Genomic DNA, 20,559 nt, shown 5'->3' with positions numbered 1-20,559 from the left:
CACCTGTGAAGTGAAACCATTTCAGGTGACTACATCATGAACATCACTGAGAGAAGGCCGAGGGTTTGCAGCGCTGTCAACAAAGCAAAGGGTGGCTACTTTTTAGGAATATAAAACATAGAACATATTTAGAGTTATTTATCCATTTTTTTCTTTTCTACATAATTGCATATATCTTCCTCCATATGTTTGATGTCTTCAGTATGTGTATACAATGTAGAAAGTAGTAAAAAATAAAGAAAAAACTATCAAATTAGAAGGTGTGCCCAAACCTTTGTCTGGTAGTGTGAATATATAACTCAATCCCCCACATATGGATGCTGGAGTGCCTAGATCAGGGGTCCCCAATCCCAGTGTCATGGTCCTGGGTCTTTTGACCCAGCGTTTTAAGTTTGAGTTTATTTTGTTCATTAGGTTATCTAAGTTCATTTGGTTATTAGACTCCTTGTGTTTTCTTCCCCTGTATTTAAGCTTCCCCTCACCCTTCGTGTTTCATGCGTTTTAAGTTATCAAGTTTGTATTATCATGCATAAGTGTTTCTAGTTCTTATTATTTCCCCCTCGTGTTTCCAACCATGTTAAATCTCCCCTGCTCTTCATGCGTTTCATGTCTGTGTCTTACATTGTCAAGTTCTGGTTGTCGTGTCTAAGTCTGCATGTTTTCTGTTTTATTTTGAAAAGGGGTCTTGTGTTCTGTGCTCATGCGGTTAGTTTTACTCTTGCCTGTGCATCATTATGTTTATCCTAGTCAGCTGTTTCCTCATGTGTCTCCACTTCCCCTAATCACCTCCTGTGTATTTAAGTCCTCTGTTTTCAGTGTGTGATTGTCAGGTCGTCTGTTGTCCATGCCATGCCATGCTTCCAAGTTTCTTGTCTAGGTTTTTCTTATTGTTTGTTTAGATTCCCCAATTTAGGTTTGTGTTAATTTTGCTTCAGTTTGCCTTGCCCTTTGTTTGTACCTTTTCTACCAGCCATATTAAACGGCTCACCTTTTGTTAACATTCAAGTTTTGTTCCCTGTTCCTTGGAGTCTGCATTTTGGGTCCTTTTTTCAATTCATACAGTCTGCCCTCGCCAGACTGTGACACCCAGTCCATGAGGGCCGGTGTCCCTGCAGGTTATAGGCTACGTTCACACTGCAGGTCTTAATGCTCAATTCCGATTTTTTGATCAAATCCGATTTTTTTGTCTGCTCGTTCACACTACAAATAAAATGCGACAGCAAACGCGCTCTAGTGTGAACGCTCAAAGCAGCCCGCATGCGCAAAAGAAGATGTCACACACAACGCGCTCTGTTTAGACCCAGAGCAACAGTATTGTTTGACTGATGGCCCTTAATATAAAGACTTCGGTCTTCACGTTTCCCAATTTTTGCTTTAAGTTATTTTGTTATTTACATAATAATGTAAATAACCTAATAATGATCCTTATTGCTGTTTAAGAGAGGAGCGGTGCTTCAAAGGATAGCTGTAGATTTCTGTCAGAATCTGCAGATTATACAGTACAAATAAAATGTTTACGTTGTCTTCCCAACAGTTTCACTGACATCTACACTGGATGGCCAAGAAGCGTTCGCGATGTCTTCTCGGGCGCTTCTCTGGCGCTGATAATTGGCTTCAGTCTTGTGTCGGTGACGTAAAAGGCGGATTTAATGCGACTTGACCGTTCAAACAGCAGTCGCTTTCTAAAACATCGGATATGTATCGGATTCAGTACCACATACGAAAGTGACCCAGATCGGATTTGAAAATATCGGATTTGCGCCGTTCACACTGTCATAGCATGATCGGATATGGGTCGCATAGGGTCAAAAAATCGGATTTGATGCGCTTTCGCCTGCAGTGTGAACGTAGCCTTAGATCTCACCCTGGGTCAACACACCTGAATCACAAGTTTAGTTCATTACCAGGCCTCTGGAGAACTTCAAGACATGTTGAGAAGGTCATTTATCCATTTAAATCAGCTGTGTTGGATCAAGGACACATCTAAACTCAATAGAAATGTGTTGAACAACACTAGAGGCAGGACTTTAAGCCAGTAGCACAAGTCACCATCAAGTCTGCCAAGTGGTCTGTCCCCACTGCTAGTCAGAAGTCAGAAATGAGGGGATTGCACTACCAGAAGGCAACATTGCAGACATCGAGGACAGCTACGTGTACCAATCCCACAGGCAGATGGAAACCACGAAGAGGTCACTAGGAAAGCCACAACCACCAAATACCTGCAAAGAGTCAGGCAAGTGCTGAGGAATCAGCTGAATAGAAAGAACAAGATCTGGGCTATCTTCACCTACGCCCTTCCACTGAACAGGTACCCTGCTGGGATTATAAACTGGCCAACGGAGGAGACAGAAGCAACTGGCATCAAGGCAAGAAAGCTCCTTACCATGGAGGGGTTCACCCCAAATCTAGCACCCTGAGACTGGACACTAAGTGAAAGGAAAGGCGGCAGAGGAGTGGTGAGTGTCAGAACCACTGCCCAGGATAAGACAACAAACATCAATCAGTACATTAGGAAGATGGCTAAAACTGACTGTGTGATTACTGAATACCTCAGGCAGCAGGAACCCAAGAAAGAGGAGCAAGGAGAAAAACCATCATTGACGGCGACAGAGGAAGTGGCTAACATCCAAAACCAGTGGCTGGACAAAGCTGGACTGAAGGACAGCACAGAGGCACTAATCATGGCAGCACAGGAACAAGCTCTGAGCACAAGATCCATAGAAGCTGGAGTCTACCACACCAGGCAAGACCCCAGGTGCAGGCTGTGTAAAGATGCTCCTGAGACACTCCAGCACATAACAGCAGGGTGCAAGATGCTAGCAGGCAGGGCATACATGGAACGCCATAACCAAGTAGCTGGCATAGTGTACAGGATCTGTGTCGAGTATGGCCTGGAAGTCACGAGGTCAAAATGGGACATGGCCCTCAAGGTGGTCAAGAATGACTGAGCTAAGATCCTGTGATACTTCCAGATACAGCCAGACAAACTGGTGATGGGTAACCAACCGGGTATAGCAGTGGTGGACAAGCAGAGGAAAATGGCTGTAGTGATAGATGTAGCTATACCGAATGACGGCGGTATTGGGAAGAAGGAACATGAGAAGCTGGAGAAGTGCCAATGACTGAGAGAAGAACCTGAGAAGCATTCGGAGCACTCAGTGCAGTGACCTCCAAGGTAGGCGAGTGGCTCCAGCAGATCCCAGGAACAACATACGAGATCTCTGTCCAGAAGAGCAGTCCTAGAAACAGCAAAGATACTGGGCAGGACCCTCACGCTCCCAGGCCTCTATATCCTCCTTTACATTTTTAGTGAAATGCATTTTCGCTCCTACAAAACATCTTACAAAGATGCCCATATAATGAGACACAGTACTTGGAGAGGGCTTAGCCTTTTGGGTTCCAAGAGCATTTTCTGGTTACTAGTGTGGTGAACCAATATTCAGTCATTTGTCTGAAAAGAAGCAATGATGGGAAAACAAGAAAATAAATGAAAAAAACATGTTGATATGTTGTTTACAAATACAATTACCGTAGGTCACAAGTAAATGAGATCTCAGAGAAAATGTATTTCAGCTGATGCAGGTGTGATTGGTAAAAGACAGGGATTTTTTTCAATGCGAGTAACCACAAGCATATTAAAGTCAAATTGAAATTCAAGTTTTACAAAAAAAATCATCAATGTTTTGTTAATTCCTTTTGTCAATTCCTTTTTATAACAAAGGTTTTATACTTTTATACTAATTGTGCGTTCATGCATGTTTTTGTGATACTGACTGACAAATCTTATTAAAACATCACTGTTAGGCCAGCATTGTTAGCAGCACCATGTTAGCAGCTACCATTTCTGTGGCTACTTGCATTAACATGTATTATGCTTTGAATGTTGAGGTTACATGAAAACATTTATTTGAACTTCCCAAGTCTGACTTTAGCTTTTGTAGAGGAAACCATTAACAAAGGCAATCTGATACTAAATCTCTTTGCTTTCAATGAACAGGAGCGGCTGATCACTCTAATAACATTGAAACTGAACAACACTGAAAAAACAACATCTAATTGGAATTTAAGAAGCTTGGAAAGAAAAGTGACTGGACTTCTTTAAGTCAGCTCTCATCCGAGAAGCTTCCTCACTTCTAAGACCAAATAGTGGGGAGTTCAGGGTTTTTTGCACTAGTGGGAGTTGTCCCTGAAGATTGTTGTTGACCCACTATAGATCACTTGCCTCATCGCATGAGCCAAGGTGTAAAAAAGGGTGTGAGTCATTAGCAGCAGAGGTTTCGGGTGTGCGTGGGTGTTAAGACGTCTGGAAAGGGATCTCAAAACTTAGTTTCGTAAGCCACCACCTCTGTTCAAAGATGGTCGTTCACATACATTCACATGGACATAGATGCTTCTTTCACTGCTCTTTCAAACCATCTGTCCTCTCTGTCCAAAATATGAACACTGGCATCCTCGACAGAGTGACCTGTGTCCTTTAGATGCGGATGTACAGCTGAGTCTTGTCCTGTCGAGGTGGCTCTTCCATGTTGTGCCATGTGTTTATGAAGTGGCTGTTTGCCACTTTGCTTTCCAAGCTCCTTAAATTACCATGACCTGGATGACTGAAAACCTACACAGACATCTACTGGCAACCAATACTCACCTTAGCTAGCTAGGAAAACTTCATTTTTACAAAGTCCAATTGCAACGTAAAACAATTTGTCCATCTATTCTCTATTATTGTTTATGTCCTATTACTTGTTATTAAAAAATAAAACAATTTTTACTCCTTGCCTTGCATCTGTAAGTGACCACTGCCTGGACTTGACAGAGCAGTATCATATTATCATATCAAGTGTGTCTGGATGTTATCTGGTAAAACTCAATAATATTGAAGTCTGTTTTATTCCTGTGAACACTGTGAGTGTGTAACACGGATGCATTGAGAAAAATTGGATAATGAAGTGAAAGTCAATAATTTATGTGATCACTTGAGTGAAGATTTTTTTGCATTATGAATTACTAAAGCTCCAGGAACAGAGCTAGGCTGTGCAGCAATTTGGCAATTATATGCAAATTGCTACAGAATGAAAAAAAAAATAAAACAACTATTGACCACTGAAAAACATTAGCAGCAAGTAGTGAGTAGTGGCACTTTCTCTGCTGATAAATCTACTCAAAATGTCTAGTCGGCTTACTCCACCACATTTAGGACTTGATTTCACTGCACCGACAGATTCTGAAGATAGAAACCATTTGTGTTTATGCTTGTTTCCCTAAAGCCTTGGTTTAAGGTTATTATGATTTTTTAAAGCCTCTGAACTGCATTAACTAAACTAGACACATAACTGCCATGCAGGATCTATCTTGTATAAAAAGCACAGATTACACCAGCGTTCATGGTAATACTTTGTGTTCTGCTTCTTCTTTTCACAGAGATGTGAATGAGATGTCCACACAGTATGTTATTAGTATAAGCAACAATTAAAAACTGTACATTCATTCTGTAGCTTATATTATCGTACACAAAAAGGGGAGAGAGGAGAAGAATTAAAGTTTCAGGTTGGCTTTACTGTCTGGAGGGCCATGTCAAGTATGTCAAGTCATGTGAAAACCTTTTCTTTCAAATGTAACTGCCTTCATAAAGTCCCCAGGCTGCCACCTGACAGGATCAGTGTACACATGTAACGATACAACAATGTCCAGCTAATGATCTGATGCTGCTAGTAGTCCTGGAGAGAACTCATGGATTGGTGGTGTTGATGTTATCTGCTGTCTGTGCCAAATCCATGGCAGAGATTGACTCACCGCGGGTGTTGCTGGAGAGACGTTTGCGTTGGCTGGTGGAGGTATTGTGGGGAAGCAGGGTGTTCTGCTGGTGGTTGCTATCGATGGGACTCGTGGCAATGATGTTGTCCTTGTATTTGTTCATTAGCGCCAACTTGGTGTTGTCACTCACTGCAGATAAGAAGAATGATTTCTTAAATGTAAGCTAGGAGACGTACCAACCTTAAAGCTTCCTAAAGTCACGTGTTTTATATTTGACACATGAGTTTGAGGTGGAAGGTTCAATAAACACTCTTTTTTGTTTAATTGAATTTTTGGGCAAAGAGTTAAAATGAGAAAGCACCCACTTCGAAAAACATTTTTGTTTCTTTGCTTTGGCTTGACGTGGCAAGCATAAAGTATTACCAATACTAAGAAAGAAAATCCAGGATGTTGTTTGCTGTACCAGAAGTCAAACAGGCAAAATTAAAGACAGACAAAAGCTGGCATGAAATGAAAACTTATTAAGGCATTAGACAGAGCCCATTTAAGCCTCAGAGGGAAAAATTATCTATTTCTGTAAATATTAAGAGCTGAAGTTCCATGGAAACACTAAAAATCATATATTACTGCAGATATGTGACTGTCATGCTATTTAGTCACAGACACTGTTTGTCATGGTAGCTGTAATTTTCTGCCAATGTCAGTATGTCCTCCACTTTGTTCCAGTTTAAAAAAACAAAAAAACACACACATCTGTGTCATGGATTCGGATTAAACTTAATTCAGGATCACTGTGGATGATGTTTTCAGAGCCACTACTAAGCTTTGTCTCACCATAATTTCTAAAATATGTGTGCATTAGCTTAGAGAATTGCAAAATAGCAAAAAGAAATGAGCGAAAGCATGAATTATTAACAAAAATAAACAAATCCATCAGTATTTTAAAACGTCGCTTGCAGACGTCTAGTATGTGGTATATTTTCTAATACATGCCATTGTATTCAATAATTAATAAACCCAACTAGTTTTTTCAGTATATTTGTCCATCTCAGTGTAATTCAAACTACCGTAATTGTCGGGCTATAAGCACAAGCTTTGAACCCTGCAGCTTTTAGTCAGGTGCGGCTTTTCTATGGATTGTCCATGATTGTTGTCATATCGTAAGACGATTTGTTTTGTTTGTTCTGCTGTTGTACGGCACTACGTTGCCTGGCGGAAGGATCGGGGTTCAAGAGTGGTATGTTAGTCACATGTCCGTCCGCCAGGCAACGTAGTGCCGTACGAAGTAGCGCGAAAAACAAACTTCAAAGTAGCGCTACGCGTTCAGCGGGAGTCGTGGATGATGAGCGGCGATAAACTTGCGAAAAGCAAGTTATGCCCAACTCCACCGGTGGATTCTGACAGCGTGGAAAAGTGTGAAAACATCCACGATCACTAACGGATTTCTAAGGGCTGGACTGCTGCATGATGGAGAGGAGGACACCGCCACGGCCCTTCTGAGGGTGTTCGACTCTGACAACGAGGATTTCTTTGGTTTTGTAAGTGACAACGAAGGAAAGAAGCGGAGAGTGGATGACGAAGCCATCCTGAGCCTGTTCGTATCCGACACTGGAGAAGAGGACTTTGGTGGTTTCAGTGCGCAGGAAGAAGAGAAAGATGGTGAATGACTGACTTTTCTTCTTGTTAAAGCCGTGTCACTGCACCTGAGCCTAAAAGGTAGTCCGAATCTATTTTTCTGGTGTGCTGTAGGTTACTGTTATGTACTACATGTGCAAATATGTACCCATAACTTGTTTTTCAAAATATTAATAAAAGGGGTGTGTCTCCAAACAGCCATCTCTTTCCTGACAATTCGCTTTGTGCATATTCTCTTACATATGATGAGTCAACATTGAAACACCTGCGGCTTTTAGTCAGGTGCGGCTAATGTATGTACAAAACAGGATTTTCCCCTGATTTTAGCTTGTGCGGCTAATATTCAGGTGCGCTTTGTAGTCTGGGAAATACGGTAATAAATAATGACACAAAATGTCTTAATAACAATAAACTACAGATAATTTAACACGTATTTCTCTATTATTAATGTCTTTTTTTTAAAATATGGAAACAATAAAATGTTGCAATTGTGCAAAAGAAAAATCTTTATGAAAATTTTGATATTTTAAAGAAATAAAGTTTTATTTCAAAACATTTAAATGAGACATTTGGTAGAACAACTGTAGCCGCACTACCAGGTACAGTAAACTGTAAGACAAGATTATTTTGAAGAAGTACAAAGTGCACAAGTGACAACAGACACGAAATACCCCAGACATCTTGTTTTTCATTTGTTTATGTATGTGTACCTACTACATTATACATAGAGCAGAGAAAAGGTCAGAGGAGCCAAAACACATTTACTGAAATTCATTATTTTAAGTCTAAATTCAAATGTTATTTTCTGAGTGACCTCTCTGATGTTCACGCTATTTACTATTCCATGCATGAGCTGCTGTCTCCATTTTTTATTTCTCTAGTTCATTGCGTTACACATCTTAAATGCATTATGCACAGGATTACTCTGCTCCATAAGCGCTGGGGTGGAGCGGTTTGGATTTTACAAGAGCACAGCTATAAGAGATCTGATGAATCCGAGTGGTGACTCTCTCCTTAGTTGAAATTCAGAGGCTGTACCTTCATCACAACTGCTCCACTTCATGAAGTAATTCTCATGGGAGTGGTGCTCAACTCCAAAGTCCACCAATTATGAAAAATGCTTTCTCTAAAACATAAAATCCAGATTTCTTGGCAGGTACGTGGCTCCATAATTATGTCAGTGGTGACAAAAATACTGTTTAAAGTTTTTATATTTATATGTGATCTGCATCCTACATGGGTCACACAGCTGATGTTATTCTACTAACTGTAGAAACAAGTGAACAAGATGCCTTATGTTTGTGGATTTTACACAGGCAAAACATTTCCACCATGCATGTTTGTGAAAATGTTTTTTTATCCTCTATCATTCCCTCCAAATTCATTTAGATAATTACTTCTAACCTATGAGAGAAAATAAAACTTATGTGTTTTAATTAAAAATCCAATTAATTTTTCATTTATTTCACTCTGCAATTGCTGCAACTGAGTTTGTGCAATACACAAACATAACCCCCTTTGACGCATTGTCTTGTAACTTAGAAAACCGTATGGCTGAGGAGGAGGAAAAACAAATGCATTAATAAGATGGGTAGATGAACATCTGCAATAAAATGTAACTGCTTTATGACTATAAAAGATAACATTTCATAGCAACATGGAGTCTCAACCTCTATCATTACTTAGAAAAATGCACAGTGTCAGATGAAAACAAACAAAGAAACATCTCCGGCTTGGAGCTACGCTTGTCTCTCGTTTGGTAGGACATGAAATTATCTGTGTTTATCTGCTGAAAATGAGTAACAGCATAAGATGAAATAAAACAATAAATACTCTTTAATGCTAAATACCAATAACAGCCAATAAGCCGATGACCCTAAAGTCAAGGTAAATGATCTGTACTTCTAATTATCATGAGAAATATTGTTCAGTGCACTTGTTCTTTAGGTCGCGTGTCTTTTCTGACCTGGCTGTTTGTGCATCTTTCAGCTTACCAGGTGCGAGGTCCATATTATTCTTGTCATTACAGCCCTGGAGCGAGTCCAGGGTACGGGTGACTTGGCTGGCAAATTCCTCCCCACCATTCATGCACTCCCGCTGCAGATGGTGACGCAGGTCGGTAATGTCATACTCATACCTGGGGATGTAGTTGAAATCAATTAGCGAAATCATTATCAGGCTTGTCTAAATTAGAATAAATGTCACAAGTGGCTAATGTGTGACGCAATGTACTGATAAAGGCATCAAAACACATTACAGGCTAATACAATAAAACCAAGTGTGTTGTGTACAGGCTGATTTGTGGAAGCAGCTGTCTATATTCAGGCAATATTAGGCTCTGCTTGTGTAGCATGGAATTAACAAGATACTGTTATTCAACTCAGCAATGTGTACGCATGCTGTGTGCTTATATTTAGGGCTTGAGCTCTAACCATCCCACATCCAAACCCTGCTTGTACCCATCCAAAATCGGTGTCTCCCGGATACTGAGGGTACCGCTGGAGTTTGGACCCTGACCCCGGGAGTTCCTCAAGCTCTCGCGTGCCTGGCCTCCCATCAGCACTGATGGGATGTAGTGGATCTCATTAGCTGCCTCAGCACTCGCGCTCTTCTGGGGCTGAGGGATGCGGCGGCGTTTACACCAGCGTCTGCGAGTGTAGAGGATCAGGACCAGGCAGAGGATGGACAGCAGAAGGGCAATCATCCCGCCCTGAGGGGAGGAGGGTGGCATTTGGAGGAGAGACAGAAAAAAAAAAGGGGGAGAGGAGACAGAAGCGGAGAGAGAGAAAGCAGTGTGAGTCAAAGGCGAGAACAGAGTCAGAAAATCTTGCCAATAGAATACGGATCAAAGTCAAAGTCGCGATGCCAACAGCAACATTTGAAAAAGGTTGCAGCGACAGTTTACTGTCTTGAATTACGCCTACAGTGTTTTTACATGACACCAGCTCTCTGAAACATTCCTCTACTTTGCTTCAAGGTGAAACGGAAGCAGAATACGCCTTTTATCTTCATTTGATTAAACTAATCTTAACTCATGGCAACATTTTAAGTGCTGAGATTTTTTCTTAAATTTAAAAAATGCACTTATTCATGTTGTTGCATGTGTCATACCTCAAATCGTGTGGAGATAGGCACAACAGTTTGGCTCTGCGTAATAATCCAACCCTCTAATTAAAATGTTCCATCTCATTAGGTCAACACAAAAGTCAGAAAATCATACGCTGTGGTTTTATGGAGTACATGCCAAACAGTCTTGCCCAGGAGCAGCACCTTCAGCCCTCACATTGATGAAGAACATTACATTTTCCAATACAGGTTGCATTTGTTTGTACTGTATAAATTGCATATGCTGCAAAATGTAGACTGCTTGTGCATGCTTATGTTTTCATATGATTAAGGTCTTTGACAATGAACTGAATTTTTGGCACGGTGGTTAGCACTGTTGCCGCACAGCAAGAAGGTCCTGAGTTCAATTCCACCATCAGGCCGGGGTCTTTCTGTGTGGAGTTTGCATGTTCTCCCCGTGTTTGCGTGGGTTCCCTCCGGGTACTCCGGCTTCCTCCCACCGTCCAAAGACATGCAGCTTGTGGGGATAGGTTAATTGGATAACCCAAATTGCCACTAGGAGTGAATGTGAGTGTGAATGGTTGTCTGTCCCTATGTGTTAGCCCTGCGACAGACTGGCGACCTGTCCAGGGTGTACCCCGCCTTTCGCCCTATGACAGCTGGGATAGGCTCCAGCGCCCCCCGCGACCCTGAAAAGGATAAGCGGAAGCGAATGGATGGATGGATGGGAACCAGGTTTGTCTATTAACGGTCTATTACCCTTCAATTAGAGATCACATTTGACTAAAACTGTGTTTTTTTGCCAGCACAAAAAGGACTGGTTTGTTCTGACCAATACTCAGAACACTGGGAAAGATGATGCAGATCTAAGACGGAGAATTCTAGAATATATACAAATCTGTTAGGAAGTCAGTAAGTACAGTGTACGTGTGATGTTTTAGGATCAATGCTTTTAAAAACAATGTAATGCTGGTGACCACCCGTAGTATGAACTTGAAAATCGCTTCACTGTGAAGTGATCATATTCACAAGATTATCAGAAAACCTGACCTCTGACTTTGAGTTTGAGGTCACCACGATTTAAACTTTTCCTACTTTTTAGCAGATGCTACTATGGCATCAATTTGACAGTGCAAAGGCACCTCCTTCTCAAGTTATGGCATTCACAAACTTGGGTGTCCATGCTGGCCACCCGCTCTGCAGTGATATCAGTCTTTTAAATGAGGGTTAAAATCTGTTGTAGAATTGTTTGCATTAGCTCATAGCTCTATAACTGGCAGAGCTAGTCCTGGTAGTCAGGCAATCGTCTCGCTGCCAGTTGTTGATTCTCACCATCCACTACTTTGCTCTTTGATAGATACATAAACCTGAAAACTACTTTTACACAGCCATTCTCATGTAGTGCTGTCTCTGTTTACATCAGGACTACTAAGGGAAAATAAGATCTACTATTAAGCATTTACTGCAAATAAAAATGGATTAAGGAATGTAACCAACACAATTTTGAGAAACCTGGTTATTCATTTCCTATTTTGGAGTTTCGAAGGTCCTCTACCATCTGCCAGTGGGTTGTGGAGTACCCTCAGCACACCTGCTTTTCAAAACATGGTAGAGGTGCAGAGCTGCAGATAGTGACCAAAGTGTCATCATGTTTGTTTTAGTACCTGTCACATGCATTTGATGCTTCACACCAGTGAACTTGCATCATCAACAGGTAAGCTCAGCTGACGTTCCCCTGTTAGGTGACTGATGTTGGCTGCGTAGTTTTGAATGGCCTCTCTTTCAGGTTTTCCCACATTTTCCATGATCCATTCACCATCCACGGAGTGACAACTGAGACTCATTTCATTTCCACGGGTTTTGGATGTGTATCCATTCCCATCTCACATTTTATCTGCGGCTTCACAACATACTTGTTGAAATTTGTATCATTTTAATCTCTAGCAGTGAAACTCAAGCTACAACAAAAGACTTCGTTAGTTGCTTCCAGTGTTACTCTCTGCAGACACTGAAGCCGCAGTGTGATCAGCTCGGGCCCATTTCACATCACAACGCAGAGATGTGACAAAAGTCAAAAACAAATGTGCCCTGCTCGCGGCCTGTGGAAACGCACAAGACAGAAGTCAATTGTGACATTCAACTCAGGAGGTACTGATCTCAGATGACTGGGTCAGGTCACATAACTGTTTTTATTTTCCTCTTTTTCCCTCTGATTTTAACCACTTATGAGGGAGCTGATGGTGTAGAAGCATGCAGTGGCATCTACACCCGCAGAGAAGGCACAAGATGGACAGATGAAGGGCGACGAGCCTGCCCTGAGGACAGGTTAGCAGAGTGGATCGAGACAGAATCAGACAGAAACCGGAGAGAGAGAGCCAATGAAAGGGTTTACAGTCAAAGGGAGAGCAGAAAAAGCGAGAGCAGAGTCAGAGAATCCTGCCAAGAAGCAGGATATGGATCAAAGTCAAGGCAAGTCAAAAGCACACAGCCTGTGAAAACACAGTGAGAGAGGGATTCTAAGTCTGAATATCAGCCCGCAGCTCCTCTATAGATAAAGGCAATGATTGTTCATGGGCAGTTTTATGTTTTTGAGTGTGACTGTTTTGAATATTTAAAGTAATGAAAGACCGAGAATGATGAGATAACATTCAGACAAGACTGTAACACATAACACTGCATGCACTGTGCATGCAATTTATCACCTCCCTGCGACTAATCTGATACCAGCAGCTGAGCTCCATCAAAAAATCAAAATCAGATAAATTGTGCAATTTGGAAAAGGTCAAGAGTTATGAAAATGTCAACTTGACAGTGCACGTAGAGACAGACGGGAGGAATCTAACACACACGATCTTTTTCTCTTTTAAGAATTAAACCCACCAGTCTGAAAAATTTACAGCAAACTGGATAAATTCTCCCTCCGGCTAGGTGTTCACGTGTTTACTTAACTTGATACATAAACATCCAAAATTATCTTCTTTCTCCTGTTCATTCAAAATAATAAGTAAAGTACACCAGTGCCTAACTGATCCTGCCTGTAAGCGATACTCATTCACCACACTGTTACAACAAAGGTTAAGTGAAACTGATTCAAAAACAGTGACCGGGAAAAAAAAATCAATTAGAAATAAACTGCGTCAGCTCAGTCAAACAAGTACAGTTATGCAAAGATAAGCAAAAATGATTAACTGAAAAATGGATTTCAATGAGTCATTTACATAAAATATCCCTTTTCAAACATATTAGGGAGTCTGTGGCTGAATAAAAATGGGATTTTGGTTGCTATTATTAATTTAAATCAGCAAATGTTGCGGCCTATTTGCATAAGTTGTTTGTTTAATCTGCACAGTCAAGGACATTAACAAATAGCACCATGATATGGGTACTTGTGCAGTAAATCTGCATGTGCAGTGGACAGAAAGGAGACGAGGGTCATTTTGTTTGCGACGATTACATTTTTAGCTCTTTGAAAGTCACCCTTGCAAACCTCTTTTCACAGAAATGAAGCAGTGACTCTAAATGCAACTGAACCAACGGAGGATCTGACATTTCTCTCTACCAGAACAGTCGTGGACGCTGACAGCAGCAACACACTTAAAGTTGCACTAAACAATATTTTTACACTAACAAACGGTCAGATCACTTGAACTGTAAAAATGAGTCTCTGTGAACCATTTGCTGCCTGCTAAGAGAACAACATTAACAACTTGTGGCTGAAAAAAGAATTTAGTAGGTAAACAGCCAGTCTCACACATTTGGTGGAGAGCAAAACAAGAGCAAGACCTACAGTTTATATAAAACATGACAAATTAGCACCCAAGTAAATCTCAATTTGCTTGTAGCCTTCATCACAAGGAAATGGCTTTAACAGGGTTTTATCTCAGTTTCTTTTTAGTCTTTTAATGATTGTGGAAAAAAACTTTTTTGCATTTATTTTTACTATGATGCTTCTGTGACATCTCCTGTGCAGTGGTGATTTTGCCTCTCCCTTAAAGCCTCACTCCCTGTTTAGTGTGACTTGAGGGTGGCTGAGTGAAAGAGAGCCTTCAGTCAGCAGCATCTATGTGAAGAAAGTAAAACTATCGAGGTTTTGTTGTTGAACCCGTGGATGCGGATCATATAGATTCTCTCACGTGGTGCCTTTCTATAGTATGCCTCCCATTGCTTTAAGCATTGGTTATCTCTTGCTTGCCCGGGGTAGTTGCCATGTAGATTCCCAAGGCATGTGAGTCTACTGCCACCTGGGGCTCTCTCCACCCCTGCCTGCACCCTCAGATATCCCACAGTGATGGCAGACAGTCTGTTGCCCTTGCAAGACAGGCTTTACAGTCAAAAACACTCTCCAGTCAGGACCCCGTGAACCAGTGTCCTCCACCACTTTCTTCCCTTTATGTGTTTTTCATTTTCATTTCAAGTTAAAGAAAGCGTCCTCCAAAAGACATAATCCCATTCACTCATACATATTTGTGTTAACTGATCAAGACTCTGTGCCGACTGTAACATCAGAATGACTTTTTTTGTTTGTGCTCTACATCTACCTTTTTTCAGACATGCAACTAAAATGTCTAGATCCCTCTTTCTGTATGTACTGCATTTCTCAACGCGAATGATTCAAAGCATGCCGAAGCGTAAGTAAAAGTATATGCATAAAAATATGTCTGCAATGAGCCTGTTTTACACAGTCAGGAGGAAGCTGGAGGGAATGGGACAACGATCTATCAGAGGTGTGAGAGAACGGCAGAGTCCAGAGTCTTTGGGTTTGAGTTAATCATGCAGGAGAGTCGTCTGGTTTCTGCAAATCACAAAAATGAAAAGGAGTTCCAGCAGCGGGCTGAAAAAACAAACAAACAAACACTAATATTTCTTTTAAACCTGCATGACTACCCTTGAACTTTAGTTTGTTCAACATATTTTATACTTATGTGTTTTCAACTGATTTTTTGTTATTAGAGTTACTCATTATTTTCTCAAACACTGCACAACAAATTGAAAAGCTGAGGAATTTTTCCATTTGATAAATAAACATATAGATTTATAAGTACTGAAGCACAAATGTATTTTTAAGCACCCCATTGTTTCATTCATCCCTGAGTAAACTTCAATAAGATGTCAAATGTCAGGTACTGATAATGATCCTCAATCAAATCTACCTCAGTGACAAATGTAATTCAAGCCCATCAACCAGCATTAGTGCCCATACATGGAGGGGGCTAATACAGGCGATGCAGGGAAAAAACTGTTTAATGCCAGGCATTACTTGGAATCCAAGTGGAGACTAAGTGAACTGTGTTCTCTTATAGAGCCAATAAAACCAAACCACACATCAGAGCATGCCAGCGCTCCAGCCCCATAATCCACTTACTAACGGATGAGGATGATGTTATAATGGCACCAGTGCTCCTTATGACTTACACCCCTGTCATGTAACTCCTGAATGGAGGAAAGAAGACATGGCCTTTCTCAGGCTGACGGAGCAGGCATAGTATTAGAGCTGAGCTATCAATCTGTCACTTAGTCTCTGAATGCGAGGCATTAAGAATCAGGAAGGCGGAAAGATCGGGACTATCTGACAGCTACAAGATAGCAAAAGGAAGCTTCTTGCATGGAATATAATAAACTTTATCTCCACTAAAGGGCCGCTGATTGAATTTGATATCAGATTACAATATTAATGGCTGAAACTGATAGTTTTCTAACAATGAATCCTTTCAATGCATTTGTTATTACGCTAGCTCCTAACCTGCAGTTAATGTTGTCAAAATATAACATTGGATACGTACAATGAAATGAAATGGAATGAAGAATGAAATGAAAGTTAGATTGAGAGGATTTTTAGCAATAGGCTTTATGATCCAGTGCAGATTTTGACATTGAACAAATGTGAAAGTCGCAACCCTATTTCACACGTGTCACACAAGGGCCTCTCCACTGGAAATGAATATTAATGACATAACTGGCTTCTATCATTTGATTCAATTTGGTGTATTTCATAAAAGCTAATATAGCATGAAGCCATGATAGTTTGACTCTGTGTGCTAATGGGGTATTAACGTGAATTATGTTACAGTTGTAAGTTGTAGTTGTAATGGTAAAAGTTTTAAATGCTTGAAAGATGTTTTATGCTCGAGCTTTTTATTTTTTTCCATTTCCATTCCACTGCTTTGAAATCCACAGTGGGTTTTGTATGAGATCACATAATTCATTTTATAATGGTGGAAAAATGAGTCCATAGTGTCAAAATGTTATCTTTTGATGTGTTATCTTCAGCCAGTTTATCAGAAACAAACTGGTATATTTTTATATATGTTTAGATGTAGTTTGAAACACGAATTTCTGTTAACGTGACACACAGGGATTGCCAGGCTGTCACAGTGAGTCCAGGACTTTGCTTCTCATAATATAATAACTCATAATTCATGCTTCCCACATCATTAGACTCCAGTCAGCCTATTGTTACTACAAAGTCTCTACAAGCCTGAATTAATGCCTATTAGTAATGCTTATGTTCTGTATTTTAGTGGTGTGAAAAGTTCCTGTTTGTTTGTATGTTTGTCACACTTAAATGTTTCAGATCATCAAACAAATTTAAATGTTAGACACGTTTATTATTAAGGGGGAAAAATCCAAACCTACATGGGCCTATGTGAAAAAGTGATTCACCCATCAACCTAATAACTGGTTGGGCCACCCTTAGCAGCAACAATTACAATCAAGTGTTTATGATAACAAAGCAATGAGTCCTTTACAGCAGCGGTCCCCAACCCCCGGGCCTCGGACCGGTACCGGTCCGTGAGTCGTTTGGTACCGGGCCGCGAGAGTTGAGGCTCAGGTGTGAAATGTCTGGTTTTCAGGGTTTTTATCGGTTTTCAGCGTTATTTTGTTATCGTTTTTATCGTTAACTCGGTTTTCCTGGGTCTTTTCACCTGTGTTATGAATAAATCTTCTGTTTTTCGGTACCGGTACTAGTTTTATTTTGTTGTATTTATCCGCGACACCTTAAAGGCCGGTCCGTGAAAATATTGCCGGGCATAAACCGGTCCGTGGCACAAAAAAGGTTGGAGACCACTGCTTTACAGCACTGTGGAGGAATTTTCTTTACTTGTGTTATCTTTGTTTGATGATCTGAAAGATTTAAGTGTGACAAACATAAAAAGTAGGAAATCAGGGACCACCATAGACAGAGAAGCACAAGTACAACACAGCAAACCCTCTTCATTGAATGTGAGGTGACTGACTATCAGTTACCTAGTTCTATATTTATGTGTAATTCATTGATATTACAGTGTGAGATCCATCAGATTCATCCTAGCAGTTGATTGATGGACAATGTACGCTAACCTTGCAGTAATTAAGCAACATATTTCTGTGCTGGGAAGAAAAAAAAAGATTTTGTCCACTATGACTTTTTCATGTTACTGATGCAAACACATCAAATTTGGTTTGTTAGTTGTCTCTATGTGATTATGCAAAATATTTAAATTCTAATATTTCTGTTTGAACTTCACTAAATAAACCAATCTGTGGCATCACAAATGTAGAACTGTGTAAAAGTTTTGAGTCTTTATACTTTACTTCCAAGGATCCAGATCTTCTCATTATAGTGATCTCGGGCAACATCTCTCCAGGGTATCTGAGCATCTTTCACAGTTTTTCCTTTCGTCACTGGCTGCTTCTTCATGCATTTTCAATCCAGTCCTTGTTTTTTTAATCTTTTTCAGAACAATGCTTTCTTGTTAAGCCAATATACAGTGACCTATAAATTACTATGAATTATACGAAGCGGTGGCAGGCCAAAAGGACTATGTATAACACATGAACATTATCTGAAAATCACATCATTAAGAAACAGGGAAAACCTGAGAAAACCCGAGAAATTCATCTGACCCTTCAGGTGACCCGTCTACAATTCTCTGAAGCCTCATCTGAAATGGTGTTAGTGGCTGTCAAGAAGCCATTCTTAAGGAACTGAAAAAGTCTGAAAAACACCCAGTTACACACTGAAAATCAGTGTTAATGCGTCCTATTTAGTGACTAATGTTAATCAAGTCATCAACGTGTACGGAGCAGGTCAATACAGAGCTACAACCGTGAGTATCAACAAGCAGTCTGCAAAATACAGTGATGGTTTAGGGCTGCATTTCAGCCAGTGGTGTTGGGTATCTTGTGAAATGGAAGAAATTGTGAATGCAAAAAAGTAAAGGAAGATTTTTATGCATCATTCAACTTTTGGGTTGCATGGTGCATAAAAAAGTTCTGGTCAGAGTCCTCCGCTTTCAGGCCCCTCTTCTGTCAAACCAACTTCTCATTTGGACTTGGAAGACAGACCCTCTTTACTTTTCAAGGCTAAAAAGTCTCCTTTCTGATAAAGCTTATAGTCAGACGTGGACCTGATGACCCTGAACTATTCATTAATGATTCTCTAATTATGCTGCTGATGGTGCTTCCCCACGTTTTTCTTCATTGAACTCTTTTTATTCTCGGTGTGTTTATAAACCACTACTATATTTAATCATTAGTTAAACTCTGGCTCTCACTCCTCTGCTCTCTTTCCCCTCGCCCCCAACCGGTCACTGTTGATAGTTCTGCTTGAGGTTTCTCCTTTTTAAAAGGGAGTTTTTCCTCCCCACTGTTGCAAAGTGCTTCCTCACAGAGGAACTGAACTGAATTTAATGCAATACCTTTTATAAAGTGTTTGACTGGATCAGTATGATCCCAGTCTAGAGTGATCGCAAATACACTCTAGCAAAAAGAAAATACCTGGACAGAAAAACACTCAATGAAACAATCACTATTGAGGCAGTGTTGGATCATCGCAACAAAGAATAGACCGAAAGGCAGACAACGTCCAAAGAAGAGTTTTGGAAACTTTTCCTAAATATGACTTAAAGAAAGTACAAGAAAGCTTGTCGAAAAGAATTCAGGCTTGAATTTGGTCATATCAAATACTGACTTTACAAACTCTAGTGTTTGCCTAATTTACTGCATTTCCATCTGTGTTTGCAAGAAACAGTCATTTATTCATGTAGTTTAAAAGGGCAGCCACCCACTGTCGTGCTAGATAAGGGAACATGAAGTAGTGACAGTATTTACATGCACTGAATCAGTTATTGGCTATTCTGCCATTAAGGTCTTATTAGGGTTAAACTCGTGACATGGCCCTATGACACAATGTGATTGAGCATCCTTTCTGTGGAGAATTAGCCAACTGAAGAATACACCCATTAACAGCGCTTGGCAGAAAAATACTGGGAGTAAAAAGCTTGTCCTGAGCAGCTTTGTCCTTCTCTCACAAGAAGAGACAAAAAAACAACAGGAAATGGAAAACAGAGGCCAACGGGGCCAATTATTTCACAGTACAGGAAATAAGGACCAATAACAATATTTAATAAAAACGAAAATAGCTTAATGTCAAACCAAGTGTTGCAAGACTTAAAACAGGCTTTCAGTCCTCTGTGCCATCAGAAATATTTCATATTTATTAGTAAAAAAGATCAAAATAAAGAACAATAGGACAAAAAATAAATATAATTAAAACAATGAAACCTTGTATAAACCTTCTGTGTGAAATTGCATGAAATACCTCCTAATGCTGATCTTTTACTGTCCTGCTACCAACCAGTGCGCTGCTGCTGACGCCTGGTGCAATAAACATGGAACGCTGAAGTAAACAAATCAGCTCCATCGAGCAGCCTGTTGCCAAATATACCTAATCTAACTTTTCGAGTCAGGATCAGATCGATATCAGTTTCATCTTCCCATAATCCAACCATCCCACCGTACAACCAAGAGGACACAAAGGATATGTTGCTAACCACATTTCAAAAGACACTCCCAGGTCCAGTATTCATGTCCTGATAGCTTAGACCTTTTAAAAAGGACACTTTAATTAGGGTCTAAATATAGGAAATATGATTTTCTGTATTCAGTTATAACTGATATATCAGCAAAACTACACACTGAGCCAAAACAATATGAACAATATTCATATATTTAGTTTATATAGTTTTCCCTTTTATCTTCAATGTACCAGATTTTACTTTTATTCATATGCTAAAAATTCATATTAAGCAGGTTTCTGCTCACCTGTGTGCATATCGTTTCCAAAATGTC

At 40.3% G+C, this 20,559-nt stretch overlaps 1 protein-coding gene across 7 annotated transcripts in view; it reads right to left on the bottom strand.

Moving 5' to 3' along the window:
* The window catches only part of astn1 (astrotactin 1), a 488,070-nt gene that overhangs the window by 328,550 nt on the left and 138,961 nt on the right, over window positions 1-20,559 (bottom strand). For 5 of the 7 annotated variants that reach the window (XM_082514225.1, XM_082514227.1, XM_082514228.1 and 2 more), the window contains exons 3-5: window positions 9,816-10,093; window positions 9,378-9,520; window positions 5,788-5,937 (exon numbers count right to left, since the gene is read on the bottom strand). In XM_082514225.1, coding sequence (XP_082370351.1) covers window positions 5,788-5,937; window positions 9,378-9,520; window positions 9,816-10,093 — 571 coding nt within the window. The remainder of the gene's footprint in view (window positions 1-5,787; window positions 5,938-9,377; window positions 9,521-9,815; window positions 10,094-20,559) is intronic. The other 2 variants (XM_082514226.1, XM_082514230.1) reach the window with 1 other exon arrangement.

This window comes from Aulonocara stuartgranti, assembly GCF_965226115.1.
Source record: "Aulonocara stuartgranti genome assembly, chromosome: 18".
NCBI lineage: Eukaryota > Metazoa > Chordata > Actinopteri > Cichliformes > Cichlidae > Aulonocara > Aulonocara stuartgranti.
Note: the sequence above shows the minus strand (reverse complement) of the source record. Positions and strands in the feature narration are given on the sequence as shown.